An 18,524-nucleotide genomic window follows, 5' to 3' on the forward strand; every position below is an offset into this window, starting at 1 on the left:
AGAATTGTTAATGCTATACTTGGGGTCCAGAAGCCGTTAGACTTTCAGGGAAATTTCCTGGTAGACCGCTGCCCCAGAGAGTGGCTGGTAGTCAAACCTCAGCAACTCTGCCAACACCTCAGGTGCCACTTCTCTCAGACCCTTCATTGGTCATTGGTTGTCTCCTCCTGAATAGCTGCCATTTTGTGGGATGAGGCAAAGGGTGAGCCAGTTGCCATCATTGGCGCCATGGGGTTCGATGGTCCCTGAAGTGCTGGCTTGTGGCACCAATGGGGCCACTCAGGGGGGCTTGCTCCAGGGCCATTTTCGCTCCTCAGACCGCTCCTTTTGGTGATGATTCTTTCTGATCAACTTACTTTCCTTACTGCGCTTTAATTCACTGCTGCTGCCCCAGAAGTTCCAGTTTAGCGAGTGGCAACAGAGGCACGATTAAGAAAGGTTATTATTCCTTACTAGGAAAAGGGCTGGGTGTTGTTGAGAAGGACACTCTCAAGCACTGTTTCAGAAATCTTCTGTAGGCTAATTGTAGCTAATAAAGTGCCATCTTTTCTACCCTGAGCACTGTATAATAACATTTCCTGGGTAAATTTTAAACTGCTGGCAACATTTAACTGTAGGATATTTTCTCTGAAATCAGCAATATGCATTGCTAAAGAAAATGGAAATCCCCTTTTTAATTCCTCTTTGCAGCTTTTCAGGAGAAGATCTTCCCCCCTTTCTTGCAAAACAACAACAACAACCCACCCTGCCCCAGTCTTTTCTTCCTTCCCTGACATGCTCTTTTAGGAGCTAGCATCATGGGAAGAAAGAAGCGTGATCTTCTGGAAATTTTGCTTTCTAAATCAAATTTTGTGTACCGGTCTCAAGCATTTCAACACAGCATTCAGTTTGCACAGGCACAAGAGAGAGTTCAGAGATAAAATAATTGTCTGTATGGTCTGTTTCTGACAAAGCCTCTGTATCTTATTTGTGAGCTGTGTGTGTTGTGTTTATATCCTCGCCCTTCCATCACTTTTAAAAAAGGAATTTGTCCAATAGCTCTCTTCCTTCCTGACTTGACATATAGGCATAGTTCTAAAAATGTTCTGTTCTCGGAATGCGTGGCTTGCAAGTGGCTGCGGTAAAGCTTCAAAAAAGAATCCCAGTTAATTAGTTTTCGTAAGCTGGCTGTTACGGAGAGGAGAGGTTGAATAAGAGAGACGTTTGCTGGACGAGGTGTCATGACTGATTAGGTCCTATTGTAAAATGGGCCTCTCTATAAAAGAGGCCTTTTTTGCAACGGCTTTTACCCTGCAAGACTCCCAATTCTTAGGTGGAGGAAAAAGCTTTTAAAGTATGGAGAGATGCAAGTTAATCTTTTAAAAAATCCCTTCCTGTTGTCTTTGTTATACTTACTCAATTTGAGAATTTTTGTGTGTGCGATTTTTTAAAATATCTTCCTGGGGGCCCTGAGCATAAGTATGTCTGAGAATAACTGTCAGAGGCTGTGCATGCTCCCTAAATTTCAAAAGTAAGAAATTATTCTTAAAGTATAGAAATATATTTTACTAAGGCTAATACAGAATAAGCTTCATGTCCTTCAAAGAAAGCTTTCAAATGGCTTTTTTGAACCTTATAATTTGGTTCCAACTCCCCTGCTCTTGATGTCTTTTTTTAAAAAAGTTGATATTTCAGGATATTGCCTTCAGTGCTTATGTTCATTTGGAAGAATGTACTCCGTCTTCGAAGAATTCATCGCCTTCTGCACTCACGATTATCTCTACTGCATGATCTGCTACGTTTCAAGTCCTTTTTCTGCGAAAGCAAGATGTTTGGAAGTGTTTGAAAAATCTGGAAGTGGGAAGGTGTTATCCAGCCAGAATCTGTGTTAAATTTAATTTTAGTTAAACAAATCAAAGCTGTCTTTTATGTCTCTTCAGAGCAACTGTGGAGAAAAGATTCGCATCCGTCGTGTGCTGATGAACTCCCCCCAGATCATCACCATTGGACTGGTGTGGGACTCGGATCACTCGGACCTGGCAGAGGATGTCATTCACAGCCTGGGCACCTGCCTTAAACTGGGAGATGTGAGTGCATTACACTTTATGACCATCTGTTTGCTCTGCCGTATGCATTTGTTTATAATAACATAATAATAACATTCTGAACTCATGGCTGGCATCCTGCTGGCTTCTGAACTCATGGCTGGCATCCTGCTGCAGTAACAACAACAACAATAACAAAAACAACAACCAATTCATATACTGCCCTTCAGGACAACTTAATGCCCACTCAGCGTAGTTTGCAAAGTATGACAGTATTATCCTCATAACAATCACCCTGTGAGGTGGGTGGGGCTGAGAGAGCTCCAGAGAGCCGTGACTGACCCAGGGTCACCCAGCTGGCTTCAAGCAGAGGAGTAGGGAATCAAACCTGGATCTCCAGATTAGAGTCCTGCTGCTCTTAACCAATATACCAAACTAATACTGTTGCTCATGTATTTTCTTGGACTATAGAAGGGACTGCAGAGCACAGTTTAAAGTGGGAGCTTCATAGATGGCTTTCAATATTTGATTCTCTCTTGAAACACCTTCTGTTCATGGGGAACTGTTTACAGTCAGGGCAATAGTCACACATTTTGCTATAAAAACAACAACAACATTCGATTTATATACCGCCCTTCAGGACAACTTAATGCCCACTCAGAGCGGTTTACTAAGTATGTCATTATTATTCCCACAACAAAACACCCTGTGAAGTGGGTGGGGCTGAGAGAGCTCCAAAGAGCTGTGACTAGCCCAAGGTCACCCAGCTGGCTTCAAGTGGAGGAGTTGGGAATCAAACCCGGTTCTCCAGGTTAGAGTCTCACGCTCTTAACCACTACACCAAACTGGCTCCTAACCCAAAATATCTCTTTCAACTGGTTTAATTAGAAATAAGGGCTCATGATAAATTTCTACAGAATAAATTTAAATGTTTAAATGCAAATATATATATATATATAAAAATATGATGATTCTCTCCTCCTTTTCATTTTGCAAAGCTTTTCTTCCGAGTGACAGATGACAGAGCAAAACTGTGTGAACTGTACTTGGTTGGAATGATCTGTTACTATGGAAAACATTACTCCACCTTCTTCTTCCAAACAAAGATCCGCAAGTGGATGTACTTCGACGATGCACATGTCAAAGAGGTAAGGAAATTGAAGAGATTTGAGGGGGATTTGTAGAAGTGCTTGGGCATAGAGTGAATATGTAAATTCATACCACTTTCCCAAAGGTTTTCCAATCATTTGAGCATCAGATCACATTCTGTTGGCTCATAAAGCTTTTTCCACTTGTGCCACTTGCATTAATTTCCTGGCCAGTTGTGCCCTGGCTCCTAAAAGTGTCACTCAGTAAGGTAGGAAGGCACTTCATGTATGGATGGTTGCCCTACAGAGACCATCTCAAATCTGGCTCTCTCCATGTGCCAGCTGCCTTGTGTGAAGCAGCGTCACCAAGCGGATCAGGCTGAGAAACTTTTTTTGCATTTTTATTTATTTATTTATTTTCGATTTTTATTCCGCCCTCCCCACATTTCCAGCAGGCTCAGGGCGGATTTGTGTGTTGCGACTGTTTGAAACGGTATGTAGGGATTCATCCTGTCAGTATGGTGAGCCACTATGCTTAAATGATTCTCATGAACAGGAGATTTATGGAAAGCAGATAGGGCTGCCTCTGTGTAGTGGCTTTAAAGTGAACCCTGATGAGGTTGAGGAAGGAATGTCCAGAGCAAAGACAGAATCCTATTAGAAGGTAGGCAAGTGCTAGGAATGGAACAAGAATGCAGAACTTGAAGAAGGGCCACAGAGAGGGTAACTTCCTTATCTTACCTTTCTTTGGGGAGCAAATGCGAGTCTTTTCTTGTTTATAATCGTGTCACCCTAAAGCAAGTGTGTGTGTGTCAGTATTTTTTTGTTTCTTTTACATCCCCTTGACCTCCCTTAACTTTGCGGGTTTTTTTCTACTGATGAAGCACCTTATTAGCACAGCCACTGGTGCCTGGTATGCAGACACCGGTAGATGCAAGGCTGAGAGGGTTGTCTTTTCGCATGGTGTGGAACCCTTCAACTGCTCACTTTCATGCTTTCTTCTTTCCTTCAAAGGTGTATTGGTCCCAGCTTAGTAGGGGCGGGGGGGGGGCATAGCTTTTGCCTGAATATATTGTAAATAGCTAGTGCAGTTCACATATCAACGTGTGTCTTGCCCCAGGCAGTGCTCTATTCGTGTGTTTTAGAAAGCAAAATGTAACAGAGTAAAATGAATATGAGCTGGTGCCAGTTTAGGCATTCAGATTTGTACTTAAAAGCTTTCCCCTTAAAGTTTCTTTGCTGCCCTACAGTGGATTAGATGGAGTGCACAACTGTGACAGTGTAGAGTAATTCTCATCTTCTCTTATTCTTCCTTGTTAAAAGATACAAAAATAACAAAAGGAAGTTTTCTGTTACAGGTTTTATAGCCCTTATGGGATAACCTTTAAGAGTTTTAACTTTTTGTTAAAACCACTTCCATATCTTAAATGGTTTTTAAAAATAAGGAGCAAGTCCATCTGAGAGGTTCTATGAGCACCTTGTTGTGGAGTGCGATAAGAGGGATGAAGCAGAAAAAAATACCAGTTTTTTAACTGATAGAAACCAGCTACATGCTGTACAAATTCCTTTCTATATATTATTTTCGATACATCTTGACGCTTTGATCTTAGAAGCATGTGACCTTTTTCTGTAGGCCTGGGTCGTTTTAAAGTGTGTGAGGAGGGACGACCGCAGGTAGATTAATTTGAAATAGTAATGAGCAGTTCATATACAAGTTGAACAGTACACATTGAATCTTTAAAAGTTTTGGTTGCTCATAAATATTCATTAGCACATAACCATTTCCTGAGGCTTATAACTTTACTTTCTAAGTATTATTTTGTTCATACATTGGAACATCTGATTGTGTTTGTAAGACGCAAACTGTTTTCCATTGTCAACATTTGGCTTGACTAGATGACAGGGCCAAGTTTCAATGATGTGGAAGCAGCCTAAAGGAAACAGAGAAATAGTAATTATCTTTCAGATCTTTTATTTGCAATCACAGGGCATCTTTAAAATACCCAGCAAGAGTAAACTGCTTGCTCATAAACAATGCTACACATTCAGATTTGATTTTCATCCTCTTAGTATATCCTTGAGAATTAAATGAAATTCTTCGAGAGGGATAAAAATAGCATTGTTTTAAATGCTACAGTGGAACATCATTTTTAAAAAACCTTGACTCTAGAATGAATGATGACGTGTAAAGTGAAGCACAGACTGAGAACAGGTGAGAGCTGCTAATACGTATTTGGGTTTTTTATAAATTTCCAGATAGGTCCCAGGTGGAAAGATGTTGTGACCAAGTGCATTAAGGGCCATTATCAGCCCCTGCTGCTACTTTATGCAGACCCTAGAGGCACCCCAGTATCAACGCAGGAGATGCCTACACAGGTGGATCTACAGCAATATAGCCGGACTTACTATGACAGTGAAGACTCAGGTGACTTTTTTGAACTCTTCTGTATTGGAGGTATTTCTGTCTCTTTGCCAGTTCCTGAGAAGGGGATGGTATGTGGTCGTGTTTCTGTCTTTTTAGGCTCCAGATAGCCCACCGCGAGCAATTCCCTGGTGAAATGGCAGAAGCCAAAAGCATGGCAGACAAATTCTGGAGGACAGGGTGCCATATCCTGCATAGCGCTTTCCTCTTCCTTGTGCCTAACAAAAGTAGCTTAAATTATGCAAAACAGATAAGGGCCAATGTGCTTAAGAGTGCCAAAAATTCCTAACACAGAATTTACATAGACAAGTTGTGTTCAGAAGACTCTTTCTTCCTTAATTAATGATGGACTTGGGATTCTATGTGATGTTTATTCTTGCACAGGCATGCTAGAACTTCTTTGTGGACTCCTGGAGTTCTCTCTGGGTCCTCCACCTCAGTTTTTGTATTTGGTTAAATACAAGGCGGAAACAGCAAGGTTCTGATGGAGAGGGAAACGGAAGGGGAAAACAAGACGTTCTCTTTATTCCTTTGCCCGTCTTTATTTTCTCCAGAATAAGCTGATTATTGAGAGATGGATCAGGCCTGGGAGAAGCTTCTTTTAACACTCACCTTTCTCTTTAGCGATCACTTCAGTCCCAAACCCTTCCTCTTTCCTTAAAGCAACCATTCTGGGTTCAAAAGTGTGTTTGCACCCCTCTTCTGAGTCCAGTTCTTGACCCACCACCATTATAGGAGGGAGATTATGCTTCCTTTTGCTTCAAAAAAACCATGGAGTGGGTAGAAATTATATTTATATTTATTAATTAAAATATTTATATCTTGCCTTTCCTCATAGTGCAAGTAAAGACTTTAGGAGAGCTGGTGCTGTGGTTCAAGAGTTTTTGCGCACAATAACAGCATCCTGTCTAATTGTAATGGCTAAGTAGGAATACAGTTGTCCTTGCTTCCTACACATCCAACTCCCTTACTCCCTTAGGAATAGGGCTAGAGCCTGTTTACTGCCCTCTGCTGTTAGAGATATTCCCAGGAGGTGTGAATCAACCACATCTTTTGATGGCCATCTTTTGCCATCTTCTGGGCCTGGAGCAGGGGTCACTGGGTGTGTGTGTGGGTGGTGGTGGTTAGTTTTGAATTTCCTGTGTTGTGTAGTGGATTGGACTAGATGACCCTGAAGATCCCTTCCGACTCTGATTCCGTGACATACTAGGCTTTGCCTTGGATGGTTTTGGGGATTGGGGAGAGGCAACAGAGTGTGCTGCCCCCCTCCCCCCCCCCACATATGCAATGCTCTTCTGCTGGGTGACATGGTCCGTAGCACTGTAGAGATCCTTTCTCCCTCCACTTAGGCAGCAAGCAGACATCATCGAAGGAAAAACAATGGTAGGTAGAAAAAAACAATGTTTTAGCCTTCACATTTGCTTAGGAAAAACCTGAAGATTTGTTGGCTGTTCCTTTTTATAAAAAAGGAGGGGGGTTGGAGTTGGAAGTCAGAATATTGATGAGATTGCTCTTGAGGAAATTACTTCAAGCTGTTATGAACCTCTCCCAGTCAGGCAGGAAATAAGTGCTTAATTATCACACTGGCACCATTAAAGATGAGAGTAAATAGCAGGAGGGATGTTAAACAAGGCTACCCAATTTTTGGGCAGTGTTTGTCAGGCCGAGTCAGGAGACTATTAGACTGAAGGTGTCTGGCCTTGAGAAGCAGGAATATAAACTCCTATTTTAGCTTTAAGAGAAGAGGTTTGATCAACCACCAGTCTTCTGGATTGGTCTGTGGCTATCCAACCTGCTCCTTTTTTATAGACAGGCCAGATTAAGATGTCTGTGAGCTGCCTGGTGGAATTTCAGAATTCTTTATATCTTGGGAGAAGTTGTGCTGTGTTAGGTAAATTACTGTGTGGACAGGACTCTTTGAGGGAAGGTGACTGTGGGGACTCCTGCCAATCAGCTTTATAGTCTGCCCACCTAGGCAGCGGTAACTAGGTCACTGGCACCTTGTTAATCTTGTTGAACCCCTGTGTTCCTTTTGACACCCTTTAATCATGAGATGTCAGGAAGGTGACTATGGAGTTGACCAGCCTTTTAATATGGATGTCCCAGAAAGTGGTGGTGGGTGGTTAAGTTCATCTTTCAGCTGTCTGCAGATTTCCAGGTGGGGAGGTGCAGAGGCCACCTGGACAGAGTTTAAGGTTTCAGAGGTTCCATGGGCCTCTTTACTTGGATAATTTTGAATGGATCTTAACTAGTGAAGCTGCTAGGGAGACTTGAATCAGGATACAGAGTTCAGTATGCCATCAGTAAGCAAGCAGTGACCAGCCCCAGTCCTGGGCCGATTCCAGACGGGCACAAATAAACCGAGTGCTTTCGCTTTTCCAGCGACCTCACTCGTTAAAACACGTAACGTCCCGTCCCTGCTTACCTCCAGTTCATGGCGCTGTGTTGCGCTCCAAAAGCGGACGGTGTGAACGCCGTATTGCGGGTTTGCACACTTCTGGACGCTTCATCGCCATGGAGAGGCCCTCCACTTTACCTCCTTCCTTTGCCGGCTGGCCGGCAACAATATTCCCTTAGTTTTTTTTTAAAACCGGCCACCATTTGCGCAGTTGCACGTTTGCGCACATCGAACTGCGCAAATGCGCACAAATGCGCAAATGCACAAATGCACAAAAGTTGACGCTGCATATTCGCATACCTGCACATTTGCGCATTTGCGCAAAACACGTAATTTTTTTTTTTAAAAAAAACTGAAATGCGAACCAATGAAGGCCGCCGATGTCAACTGTGACGGGGAGGAAACAACCAATCCCGGGTACCTCAGTTGGCCGTGCGAACATCCGGAAGTGGGATGGCACGGCACGCTGCGAGACAAAGCGGATGGAGACGAAACTGAACGTGTGGCCGGTAAGCGATTATTTCCGCAGAAAAACCGCAATTTCTGGCCATCTGGAATCGGCCCTGCTTTACATCCATTCTGATTGAATCACGGAGCCGTAGAATTAACTGTTTTTAAGTTCTTATATCTGGGGGTTAGATACAGATTTTTGTGGTAAATAAGACAGAAACAGTCTCATACAGTCATAACAGGATATTTGGATATCGAGTTAAATTTTGTAACATCGAACTCTTCCCCAGCATATTATCATCATACACATTATGATGTATGGACTTGTGGACAAAATGAATAAAATTTATACAGTGAACATCTTTTTGTGAAAATATGTTGTATATGTCTACAGTGTACCTAGGAATTATCATCTAATGCTGCAGGTTATCTTACATAACTATCTTCACACTATTTTTGAGTGAGTAACACCTTGCCTTTCTGGAAAGCATTTCACTCGTTCCAAAAAATATTTAATAGGATTGTTTTTCAGCATTCCCCCCAAATTTCTAGTTTTTCTGTTTGGACAAACTGGAAAAAACATGCCTGAGAGGTGAGGATGATAGGAAAACACGATTTTTCCTAAGCTGTCACTTCTCTAAATGTGACCCTTGTTTGTCATATCACCTAGAAAGTGTCATTAATGCCTTGAGACTGCAAAGATGAGGCTGTTTATTCACATTTCCAGGTCTCTTCATTAAAGTTGATGCACTTATGTCATCTTAACCCAGGCTCCTAAAAGCTTGTCCAGCGGAAAGCTCTGATAAGATGCTCTGACATACAAGTGAGGATGGCCCTTGAAGGATGTAGCTGCTCCTCTCTTGCTGGGAGTGGGATTCTAGAAACACATTAGAATCATGTTCTGATGCTTGCACTGCCCTCTTTGGGGGGCAGTTCAAGATCCAATTTTGATTTCGTCTTTCCTCAGTCACTGCAGTTGCTATCATCAATGAATCCTATTTATGCAGCAGAGGTTCAAAGTGAATTATACTTATGGTCAACCTTTGGCAATGGACTCTTGGGTGTCAGAACATCTTACAGACATGCTGGGAGAGCTTTCTGTTGGACAAGCTTTTAGAGGCCTGGGTTAAGTGGCTAGAGGAAGAATTTCTTCAAGTAAGTGAATGCGTAATATGAATAAGTATTTTTTCCTGTACTTTTTGAGGAAAAGAGATTGGATCGGTTCAAAAAATGACTGGTTTTTCTGTGGGATTCTTATCCTTGGTTTCTTTGCTTTTATCTTTGTTCAGTCACGTGTTGACTATTTGCAGCCCTTTTCTGATCTGTGGCTTTCATGTGATTTCCATTAACAGGGCGGGAGCCTTCCATCGCAAGTGATAGTAGGACAGACTCCTCTACAGACAGTTATCCCATTAAGCACTCACACCATGCATCTGTGGTCAGTCATTTCTCCTCTGACTCTCAGGGAACTGTTATTTACAACATGGAAAATGATGCAGCATCACAAAGCAGCAGGGATACAGGTAATATTTTCCTTAGTGTAGGGTGAATGTAGAAAAAAGGGGGAATCCACTGTCTTAGGAAATCAAAATAAAACAGAATCCTGGTGGTTCCTTGAAGACTAACAACATTTATTCCAGCATGAGTTTTTGTGAGTCAGAGTATTGAAGATGTGAGCTCTGACTCCCAAAACTTCATGCTGGAATAAATATTGTTTCCCTGTTTCATTTTGCTACCCTATTCTAACATTTGATGGAAGCCTGGAAAGGTGTAAGTGGGCACCATGGCACCCATGGTTGGGGGCCCCTGCTGTGAATGCTTAGGGGTAAAGCCCAAACTGCCCTGACAGGTAGGGTTGCTCCCACTGGTAGCCCTGCACCCCTTGCTTTTTGATAGGATTGCAGGTGGGAATAATACAAAAATCCGTGTTGCATCAGTGTTATTTCTGAGAAAACCCATAGAGTTTACGCTGAACCCTAGAGTAGCATGATGTCACTATGGAAATGATATCATGCTGTTGACACAGTGGCACCCCCTACCTCCCCAGTCTTCCACCGGATAACAGCAACCAGCTAGCCACCCTACTGACAGGTAGTTCAGTGAGAAAAAAGTGCCAGCTCCCCCAACATTTTCTTCGGACTTCCAAACTGCTGAGTATGGTGGTGGTAAAGACATTGGTATAATAATAAAGGCATACAAACACCAGGACACTGGCTTGAGTATGTATGCAGTATGATGGCTGAAAACTAGAATTCTTTCTTGGTAAGAGAATAAAGCCCGTGATTCACTGCTCTATTCTTTATGGATAAATACGGCATTTTAAAAGGAATCAGTATGTGTATTTGAAGTAGAGTTGCTTTTGTCCTCTGGATGTTTGGAGGAGTTGTATTTGAATCACGTTTTGATTATTTATTCATCTTGTATGCTTTTTATGCACCTTATACTACTTATGTGAAAGCTGTGATAATTAATATTATCTTCTATTGGACATATTATTTGAATATATTCTTCTCAGTCAGTGGGCTCAAGGTAGTTTATTGCAGATTTCATTCCATCTATATGTTACTTCTGTACTTTTTGTTTTGTCTGTTTGAAGGGTTTCTACCCTCTTTTTTTCTTAGTGGGTTCTACACTGGCTTTCAGTTACTCTTTGAGCAGAGGCATTCTTCTTTTTGTCCATTATTGCCTATCCACTTAAATGTGTACCCCCGAGTTTTAGTATTATGGGAGAGGGGGGAAGAGCAGGTGCAGATGGGTCTGACTTGGATCAGGACACAACATGAGGGAGGGGGCTTCAGCCTTTCCTGTTGCACTGTTTTCCTGACCCAAGATGGCCTCTTGGAACAGATATTGTACCATGAGGCAAACATACAGGTACCTGTACCAGTACATGCATGTTTCCTCAATGAGACAAATAGCTGTGGAAGGCTGTATCAGGTTGGGGACAAAGTGCAGAGCAGAAGAGTTCATGTTGCAGCCCTGATTCAAGTTGGATCCCTGTGAGTCTGCCCACCTAAATAACTACCCTGACCTCAACAGCCCAGTCTAGCCCAATCTTGTCCGATCTCAGAAGCTGGGTCAGCACTGATTAGTACTTGTATGGGAGACCACCAAGGAAGTTCCAGGTCACTATGCAGTGGCAGGCGATGACAAACCGCCTCTGAACGTCTCTTGCTTTGAAAACCCTTTGGGGGGGGGGTTACCATAAGTTGGCTGCAACTTGATGGCACTTTCCACCATGTGAGAGACTGAACAGAGAGAACGTTTTCTTTCTCTCTCAAAATACCAGATCTTGAGGGCATCCAGTAAAGTTAATGGGCAGTAGATTCAAAATGGACAAAAGGAGATACTTCTTTACATAATGAGTGATTAATGTAGAATTCAGTATCAGAAGATGTAGTGTGATGACAACAGGCATAGACTACTTTAAAAGGGGATTAGACAGACTCATGGAGGAAAGATCTATCAGTGGCTACTAGCTGTGGTGACTAAAGGGAACCTTCACATTCAGAGGCAGTAAATCTCTGAATCCCAGTGCCAGGAGGCAGCATCAGGGGACAGCCTTGGCTTCTGTTCCCATTGTTTGTCCTCCAGGTAGGCCAGTGTGTGAGACAGGATGCTGGACTAGATGGGACTGCTGGTCTGATCCAATAGGATCTTCATATGCTCTTAACTGCAACCTAAATGTATTAACACACACCTCTATCTGGGCTATCTAGTAAGGAATCATCAGGTCATTGAAGGATGCTGGCCGGACATTTAAATCCATACTAGAAGTTACATGTGACACGAGTTGGAGCATGGATGCCTGACCCGACTGTTCCTCTATGCTGTCGCATAGAAGAGCAGGGGAACTTGCCTTGAAAGTGCTCTGTTGCTCTATATCATTTTTGCTAGTGGAAGCAACTGTGGGGGGCACTGCTTATGGCAAATTGCCCTCATCCTGCAGGTGTTTTCACTAGTGAAAATGACACGGTAATGAAGCTGGAGCAACAGAGCACTTTCAAGATAAGCTCTCCAGTTCTGCTACATGACAGCACGTTGGGCCAGGCACCCATGTCCCAACTTGTGTCACATGTATTCTCTAGTTTGGCTCTGAGTCTCTCCTTCCCTTTTTCTTTCTTTTGACCCTATCCTTTCTTTCCTATTGTTATCATTTCCATCATGTGTCTTCCATGTTCTTTTTTGTAACACTGGTATGCAAAGCACCGCCATGTTTTAGCTTAAGAAGAAAGGTTTACAATCTTGCAAGGTTATGGATTTCATTAAACTGTGCTGTTGATTTCTCTGAGACTTATGCTTTAGAAAAAGTGTGGCATTCCTGGCATGTGTATGAATACACACAGCAATGGCTTTTATTAGCATAAATAATACAGACGGAACAGAAGAAATGTTGTAGAATAAGTTCATAGGGCAGCACAATCGTGTCCCCAGACAGCAACATTATCTCGAGATACAGCACAGTCGTAGGAGGCTTTATAAAATATTACCCTTGACTTTCACACATAAGCCAAGAATTCAGCCACGGATAGTGTATGAATAAAAGAAAATCTCCCTCTTTTTTAAAAAATGATGATGATGATTTACATTTCTAACCCGCCCTTCCCTCAAGAGGGCTCAGGGCGAGGTATAGCAGTTGTAAAAATATAATACAAATATTAAAACAATTCATAAAACAACAGTTCATCATAAAATCAACAAACAGATAATAACTGTCCCAAGATGGGGTCCATTCCAGATTCCTGCCCATCAACATACAGGGGGAGGGAAGCGGACAGATAATGTACTGCAAACCCATACGTGGGTCAGCAAACGAATGGGCACTGAATAGCCCCGTGCTGTACCCATATGTTAGGCAGCCGGCTGGTGGACACTGTATAACCCCACACTTCGTGGGAGGCTGGTGGGAGGCTCAGTGAGGATCTCATGCTGGCCTCAACCATGCACCTGGTGGAACATCTCCATCTTACAGGCCCGCCGAAATGATAGAAGATCCTGACGGGCCCGGGTGTCCTCAGACATTCATTTTCATTGAAATGAATGAGGATCTTGTAGGACAGGGTGTGGCATGTGATGTTGGTGCGCTCACATCTGCAGCCGAATAAAAGGATGGAGATTTAAATAGCTCAGACATGCCTGCAGAGCCTGCCCTGCTTATAGACACCTAAATGACATCCATAGCTTGTACCTTTCACCAACTTCAGCTGGTATGGCACTTGCTGCCTTTCCTCGAAAAAAAGTAATCTTGACACAGTTACCCAGGCCTCGCTAACATCTAGGTTAAATTACTGCAATGTATCATGTACGGGGCTGCTTATAAAAAGCATTTGGAAACTTCAGCTGTTCAGAACACAGCAATGAGGTTTTTAACTGAGATCTGCATCGCTGAATACCTTCTGCCAATGTTAAAAGATCTCCACTGTCTTCAAGTTTGCTTCCAAGTGCAGTTCAGAGTGCTGGTTTTGATTTACAAAGCCCCAAAGAACTTGGGGTCAGTGTACTTGAAGGACTGCAGAGATCATCAGTTGGGGCCCTGCTAGACATATCCCCACTTTTGGAGATTAGATCAGTGACTAACAAGAGCAAGGGCCTTTTCTATCAGGGCCCTGCAAGATCACTTTTTAAAAACTTATTTAGGCATCAGTTAAAAGCTGTTTTTTTCTAGATTTTTAGTATGATGTAATTACTGTACTGTTTGTGGTTGTTATCTGTTGTTAGCTGCATTTTGATGCTGCATGTGACCACAGTTAAAGGGTAATTACACATGGGAATGGGAAAACCTACCCTACCCTGTGGAGGCTGGAGTGCATGGGGGTAGCTTCTCTGCTCCATATTTCCATGCCACTTGCTGCTGGCACCATTCTGCCCTCTTCCGCTCTGTTGCATCAGTGCAGGAGCATCGTCATGGGGGCAGGGGGTTGGAATCTTACCACTGCAGCCTCCCAACCCCTTTCTACCCCAGAAAAGCTGAGTTGCAGTTCACAGCTGTTAACAGGGGAAAAAACTATAAAACGATGAAGTGTAGGAGGCAGGAGAATAGAGCATAGCGCTACCATTTGGAAGGTTCAGCCCCGCCCCTATTCTCCTTTGAGCCAGACCAGAGAGGGCAGGGCTTTTTTTCTGGGAAAAGAGGTGGTGGAACTCAGTGGTGGAACTCAGGACCGCACAATGATGTCACTTTGGGTTAGCTGGAACAGGGGGGGGAGTTTTTTAAAGTTTAAATCACCTTTGGCAAAAATAGTCACATGGCCGGTGGCCCCACCCCCTGATCTCCAGACAGAGAGGAGTTTAGATTGCCCTCCACGCTGCTTGGCACGGAGGGCAATCTAAACTCCCCTCTGTCTAGAGATCAGGGGGCGGGGCCACCGGCCATGTGACCATTTTCAGGAGGTGCTGGAACTCTGTTCCACAGTGTTCCTGCTGGAAAAAAGCCCTGAGAGAGGGTAATTGTTTTACTCTTGCTTAAAGGAGAAAGCCCTGGGAGCCCCACAAGATGGGCCGTTTCCAGACGGCTTACCTTCTGCCGCTCCATGCCGCAACGCCGCGGCTCGTGCTGTGGCGAACGCGAAATAATCGCGTTTTCTCACGCGAGTTTTGCGCGATGTTGCGCAAAACTCGTGCGAGAAAACGTGCTATTTTGTGTTTTCTCCTGCACGAGTTGCGATGTTGCGGCATGGAGCGGCAGAAGGTAAGCCGTCTGGAAACGGCCCTGTGCTCAGAATGAGCATGATATGGGAAAAACCCTAGTTGCTCCAGTGGGTAGAGAAGAGGGGAGCAAAATCTCTGAGTGGAAGAGGTGTAAGGAAAGGAGTTGCCAGATTTATTCATGCGCTTCTCCCAACTTTTCTCACATCCTGAAATGTGGCTAAACATTAACTCTGCTTCTCTGTGACCATGAATGCAGGAGAAATGAGGTGTACCTGTATGAGCCCAGCTACAAGCTGAGCTCGTGTCCGTTTTTCCTTAAATGTGCTCGCAGGTGAAGTCCAAATGCTGTGCAAGACTGATGCTGTTCTGCCGTTGAATTTAGTTTACTGAATTTTATTATGTTGTTGTTGTTGGTTTTAATTTTTATAACGACACCATTTTGGAGACTGTTGTTGGGGGGGGGATCTTTTTCATCAAGTAGTTTTGTTGGATGCTTGGAGTTGAATGCTATTATTATGTGCTTCAGCAATGCAACAACCCAGTCTATCACCACTATTTAAAAAGCAGAACAATGTATAATCAACTAATTGACCTTCTCCCCTGCAGAGATACCTAGTATCCGGTATGGTTCTCAGGGTGCTCAAAAGAATTCACGCTGGATCCAGCTTATGATCTCTGTAACTATAAACGCTTTTGATCACCATGGGAACCATACAGGATAGCAGGTATCTCTGGGGACTTGTTGACAGCAAGCATGAAGCATTTTTCTTTCAAATGATTAATGTTTAAGGACTGCTTCTCAGAGCCTGTTCCATGCAAAATCTGGTATTCTATCATCAGTAAATTGCACCTTGCCTGGCTAATCTCATAGTGGTCCCCCCCCCCTTTCCCTGTACCTTCCTGTATCTTGGTTTTTTTTAAAGAAAAATCTACTCGTTCTTATTTGTTGATTTTGTAGAAAGATCATTTAGGATTTTAGAATGCTAAAAGCTTTTGTCCGTGCATATTTTCTTGACTTTAATGCAGTTGCCTTGCTGCATGGAGCAGTATGTTGTGTCATAGAGCGGAGTCCCAGAAAACAGGTGCACCTCCCATATAATCTAGTGGATATATCTGAGAGTGAAACTACAAGAGACGAATTACACGAGGACATTCACGCGAATCCCTTCACATGCACGTTCTCGTGTAATTCGTCTCTTGTACCTTAGCTCTCAGAGTGTCTGTTCAGAGAACAGGGCTTCTGTGCTAGCTCTGTAAATTGTAAAGCAAGCACACATAATGGCCATAGGAGGAAGGAACAGAAGCTGCCTCTGGAGGTGTAAAGAAATGTCAGCTACTTGTCGCACATGCAACATGAGAAGAATAAGCATGGTTGTCATGGAAGATTTCTGACATGGCATGGGAGAGAACTGGCTATCTAGGACATCTCCACCCCCTTATACCTTGTTACCTGTCTTGTTACATATACTTTCAACCATTTCAAGGGGTGGGTGGGTTTCTTCCAAAAAAGTTGAATTTTTCATAATATGCTGCATTTCTTGTGAGGCACTCCTACCCGTGGATAACGTCTGCCCATAGAGAAATGGTGCTCATATGCAAGTATTTCCTTAAGCTGCGGCACAAAGGGCAACATAATCTACAGGAGCAGAGGAGAGAGTAAAACAGGAGAAGTTGTTCTCATTCTGGGAGGGGAGGATGTGCATTCAGCTTTTTGAAGTATTGGTACTATGAGATGCCAGTAGCCCCGATCCAAGGCAAAATGCATTGTTTTCAAACCCTGTGGATTAACTTCCTACGGAATCTCGCCTCTAGCGGGTTAATTGTTTCATTGCTGTTCTATAACTTTTCAGAACTAGGTCCAGCTTATCTAAAGTCAGCGATTTTTGTTTCTGCTTGAGTATTAACTGGCAGTTTTTAATATATGTACCATTCGCGGGAAATGAGCGAAGTCTGCTATTCTTAGAATGCTGAACAGCCGATCAGAATGCTGTGTCCATCTGAAGTCTATTCTGTTCTTTCAGGACACCTGACTGACAGTGAATGTAATCAAAGACATATTTCCAAAAAGGGCTCACTGACAGACCGTAAGAGGAGTTCCAGCAGGTCTCGGAGAAAGGGGGATGAGTCGCAGCCATCAGGATATCATAGTGAAGGCAAGGGGAGGAAATGGCTTAATTCTTTCATCTGTGTATCTGTCTCTCCAGTTTCGGGGATGGACTAGGTCTCCTTTTTGGCTTTGGGACTTCAGGAAAGTGATGTTAATAGTACCGTTGATTTTTAAAAGGAAACTATTTGCACCCTTCACGCTGCCTTCTCCTTCTCTTAAACTGCAGGGGAAACGCTGAAGGAGAAACAGGCTCCCCGAACTGCCCCCAAGACATCCAGCAGCACCAGCAGACTGCGGGAATTTAAAGAGACAGTCAGCAATATGATCCACAACAGACCGTCGCAGACAAGCCAGGGCTCTCCGCGTAGAGGGAAGGATCAGGCTGAGACACAGCCGCTGCCCAGAGCTGTGCCATCTCAGTCTCGAGACTGGGAGATGGAGAGCACGAGCAGCGAATCCAAATCTAGTTCGTCAAGCAAGTACCGGCCGTCCTGGAGACCTAAGAGGGAGTCACTGAACATAGATAGCATCTTCAGTAAAGAAAAGAGAAAACAGTGCGGCTACACCCAGCTCAGCCCTTTCTCTGAAGATGCAGGTATAAATGTGGGAGAGATGTGAGTGTGGGGTGGAATTTGAAATGCGTTATTTGTTCATAATTAATAGCTGTCTAGAAATGTCTGCAAGAGATTTCATTTACGTGGCTGCCTAATATGCATGTCTACTCTATTTAGAGTTATTGAGGCTATGCTGGAATACCTGTGAGGCAACTGTGCGTTTTTCCTTTGTGCTGTTTTTTGTGGGCTGTACTCTGCTGCCCTCTGAATGGCAATTCTGGCCCTGTGGATATGGCAAAAGAAGCATTTGCTGCAATTGATGTTCAGTGCTTTGGAGCAGTGTGAAAACTTCTTGGTCTTCCTGTTTACAGAACTATGCAAAATACGGTACTTCTGTACTGTCACATATTTCTGTCTTCTACAGCACGATGTCTTAGGGCTAGAGGAAGAGCAGCAAGTGTTACAACTGCGCTTGAGAATGGCTAATAACGAGGTAGACAGGTAGAGAATCAAGTAACTTAAATCAGAGTTTAAGTTACTTAAAATCAGGGTTTGCCTCTTGCAGAAGAACGGCATAGTACTAGTAGGCCAGGATCCAGTCTTTAATAAACAAATCCTGGTGTTCCCTGTTCTTTTTTTGTGAGAGTGGAAGAGCAATATAATCCAGCTCCTTACCATATTCTGTTAGGAGGAAGGGGTGAAAAAGTTTAATCAGACTCCTGCATAAGGAATAGTGAAGACAAATGTCCCTCTAACTCTGCTCCCCTCTGCAAAAGCATTCCCCTTCCTATTGTGAAACAAGGCATCTGTGCAATCAGTGCCTAGGAATGGGA

At 43.4% G+C, this 18,524-nt stretch overlaps 1 protein-coding gene across 5 annotated transcripts in view; it reads left to right on the forward strand.

Annotated features, from left to right (window-relative positions):
* Positions 1-18,524, forward strand: part of USP54 (ubiquitin specific peptidase 54) — a 158,117-nt gene that overhangs the window by 100,462 nt on the left and 39,131 nt on the right. For 4 of the 5 annotated variants that reach the window (XM_054982512.1, XM_054982513.1, XM_054982511.1 and 1 more), the window contains 6 exons: positions 1,920-2,066; positions 3,023-3,172; positions 5,369-5,537; positions 9,735-9,905; positions 17,052-17,183; positions 17,364-17,732. In XM_054982512.1, the coding sequence (XP_054838487.1) occupies positions 1,920-2,066; positions 3,023-3,172; positions 5,369-5,537; positions 9,735-9,905; positions 17,052-17,183; positions 17,364-17,732 (1,138 nt within the window). The remainder of the gene's footprint in view (positions 1-1,919; positions 2,067-3,022; positions 3,173-5,368; positions 5,538-9,734; positions 9,906-17,051; positions 17,184-17,363; positions 17,733-18,524) is intronic. The other variant, XM_054982514.1, reaches the window with a different exon arrangement.

The sequence above is a fragment of the Eublepharis macularius genome, chromosome 6 (assembly GCF_028583425.1).
Source record: "Eublepharis macularius isolate TG4126 chromosome 6, MPM_Emac_v1.0, whole genome shotgun sequence".
In the NCBI taxonomy this organism is placed as follows: Eukaryota; Metazoa; Chordata; class Lepidosauria; order Squamata; family Eublepharidae; genus Eublepharis; species Eublepharis macularius.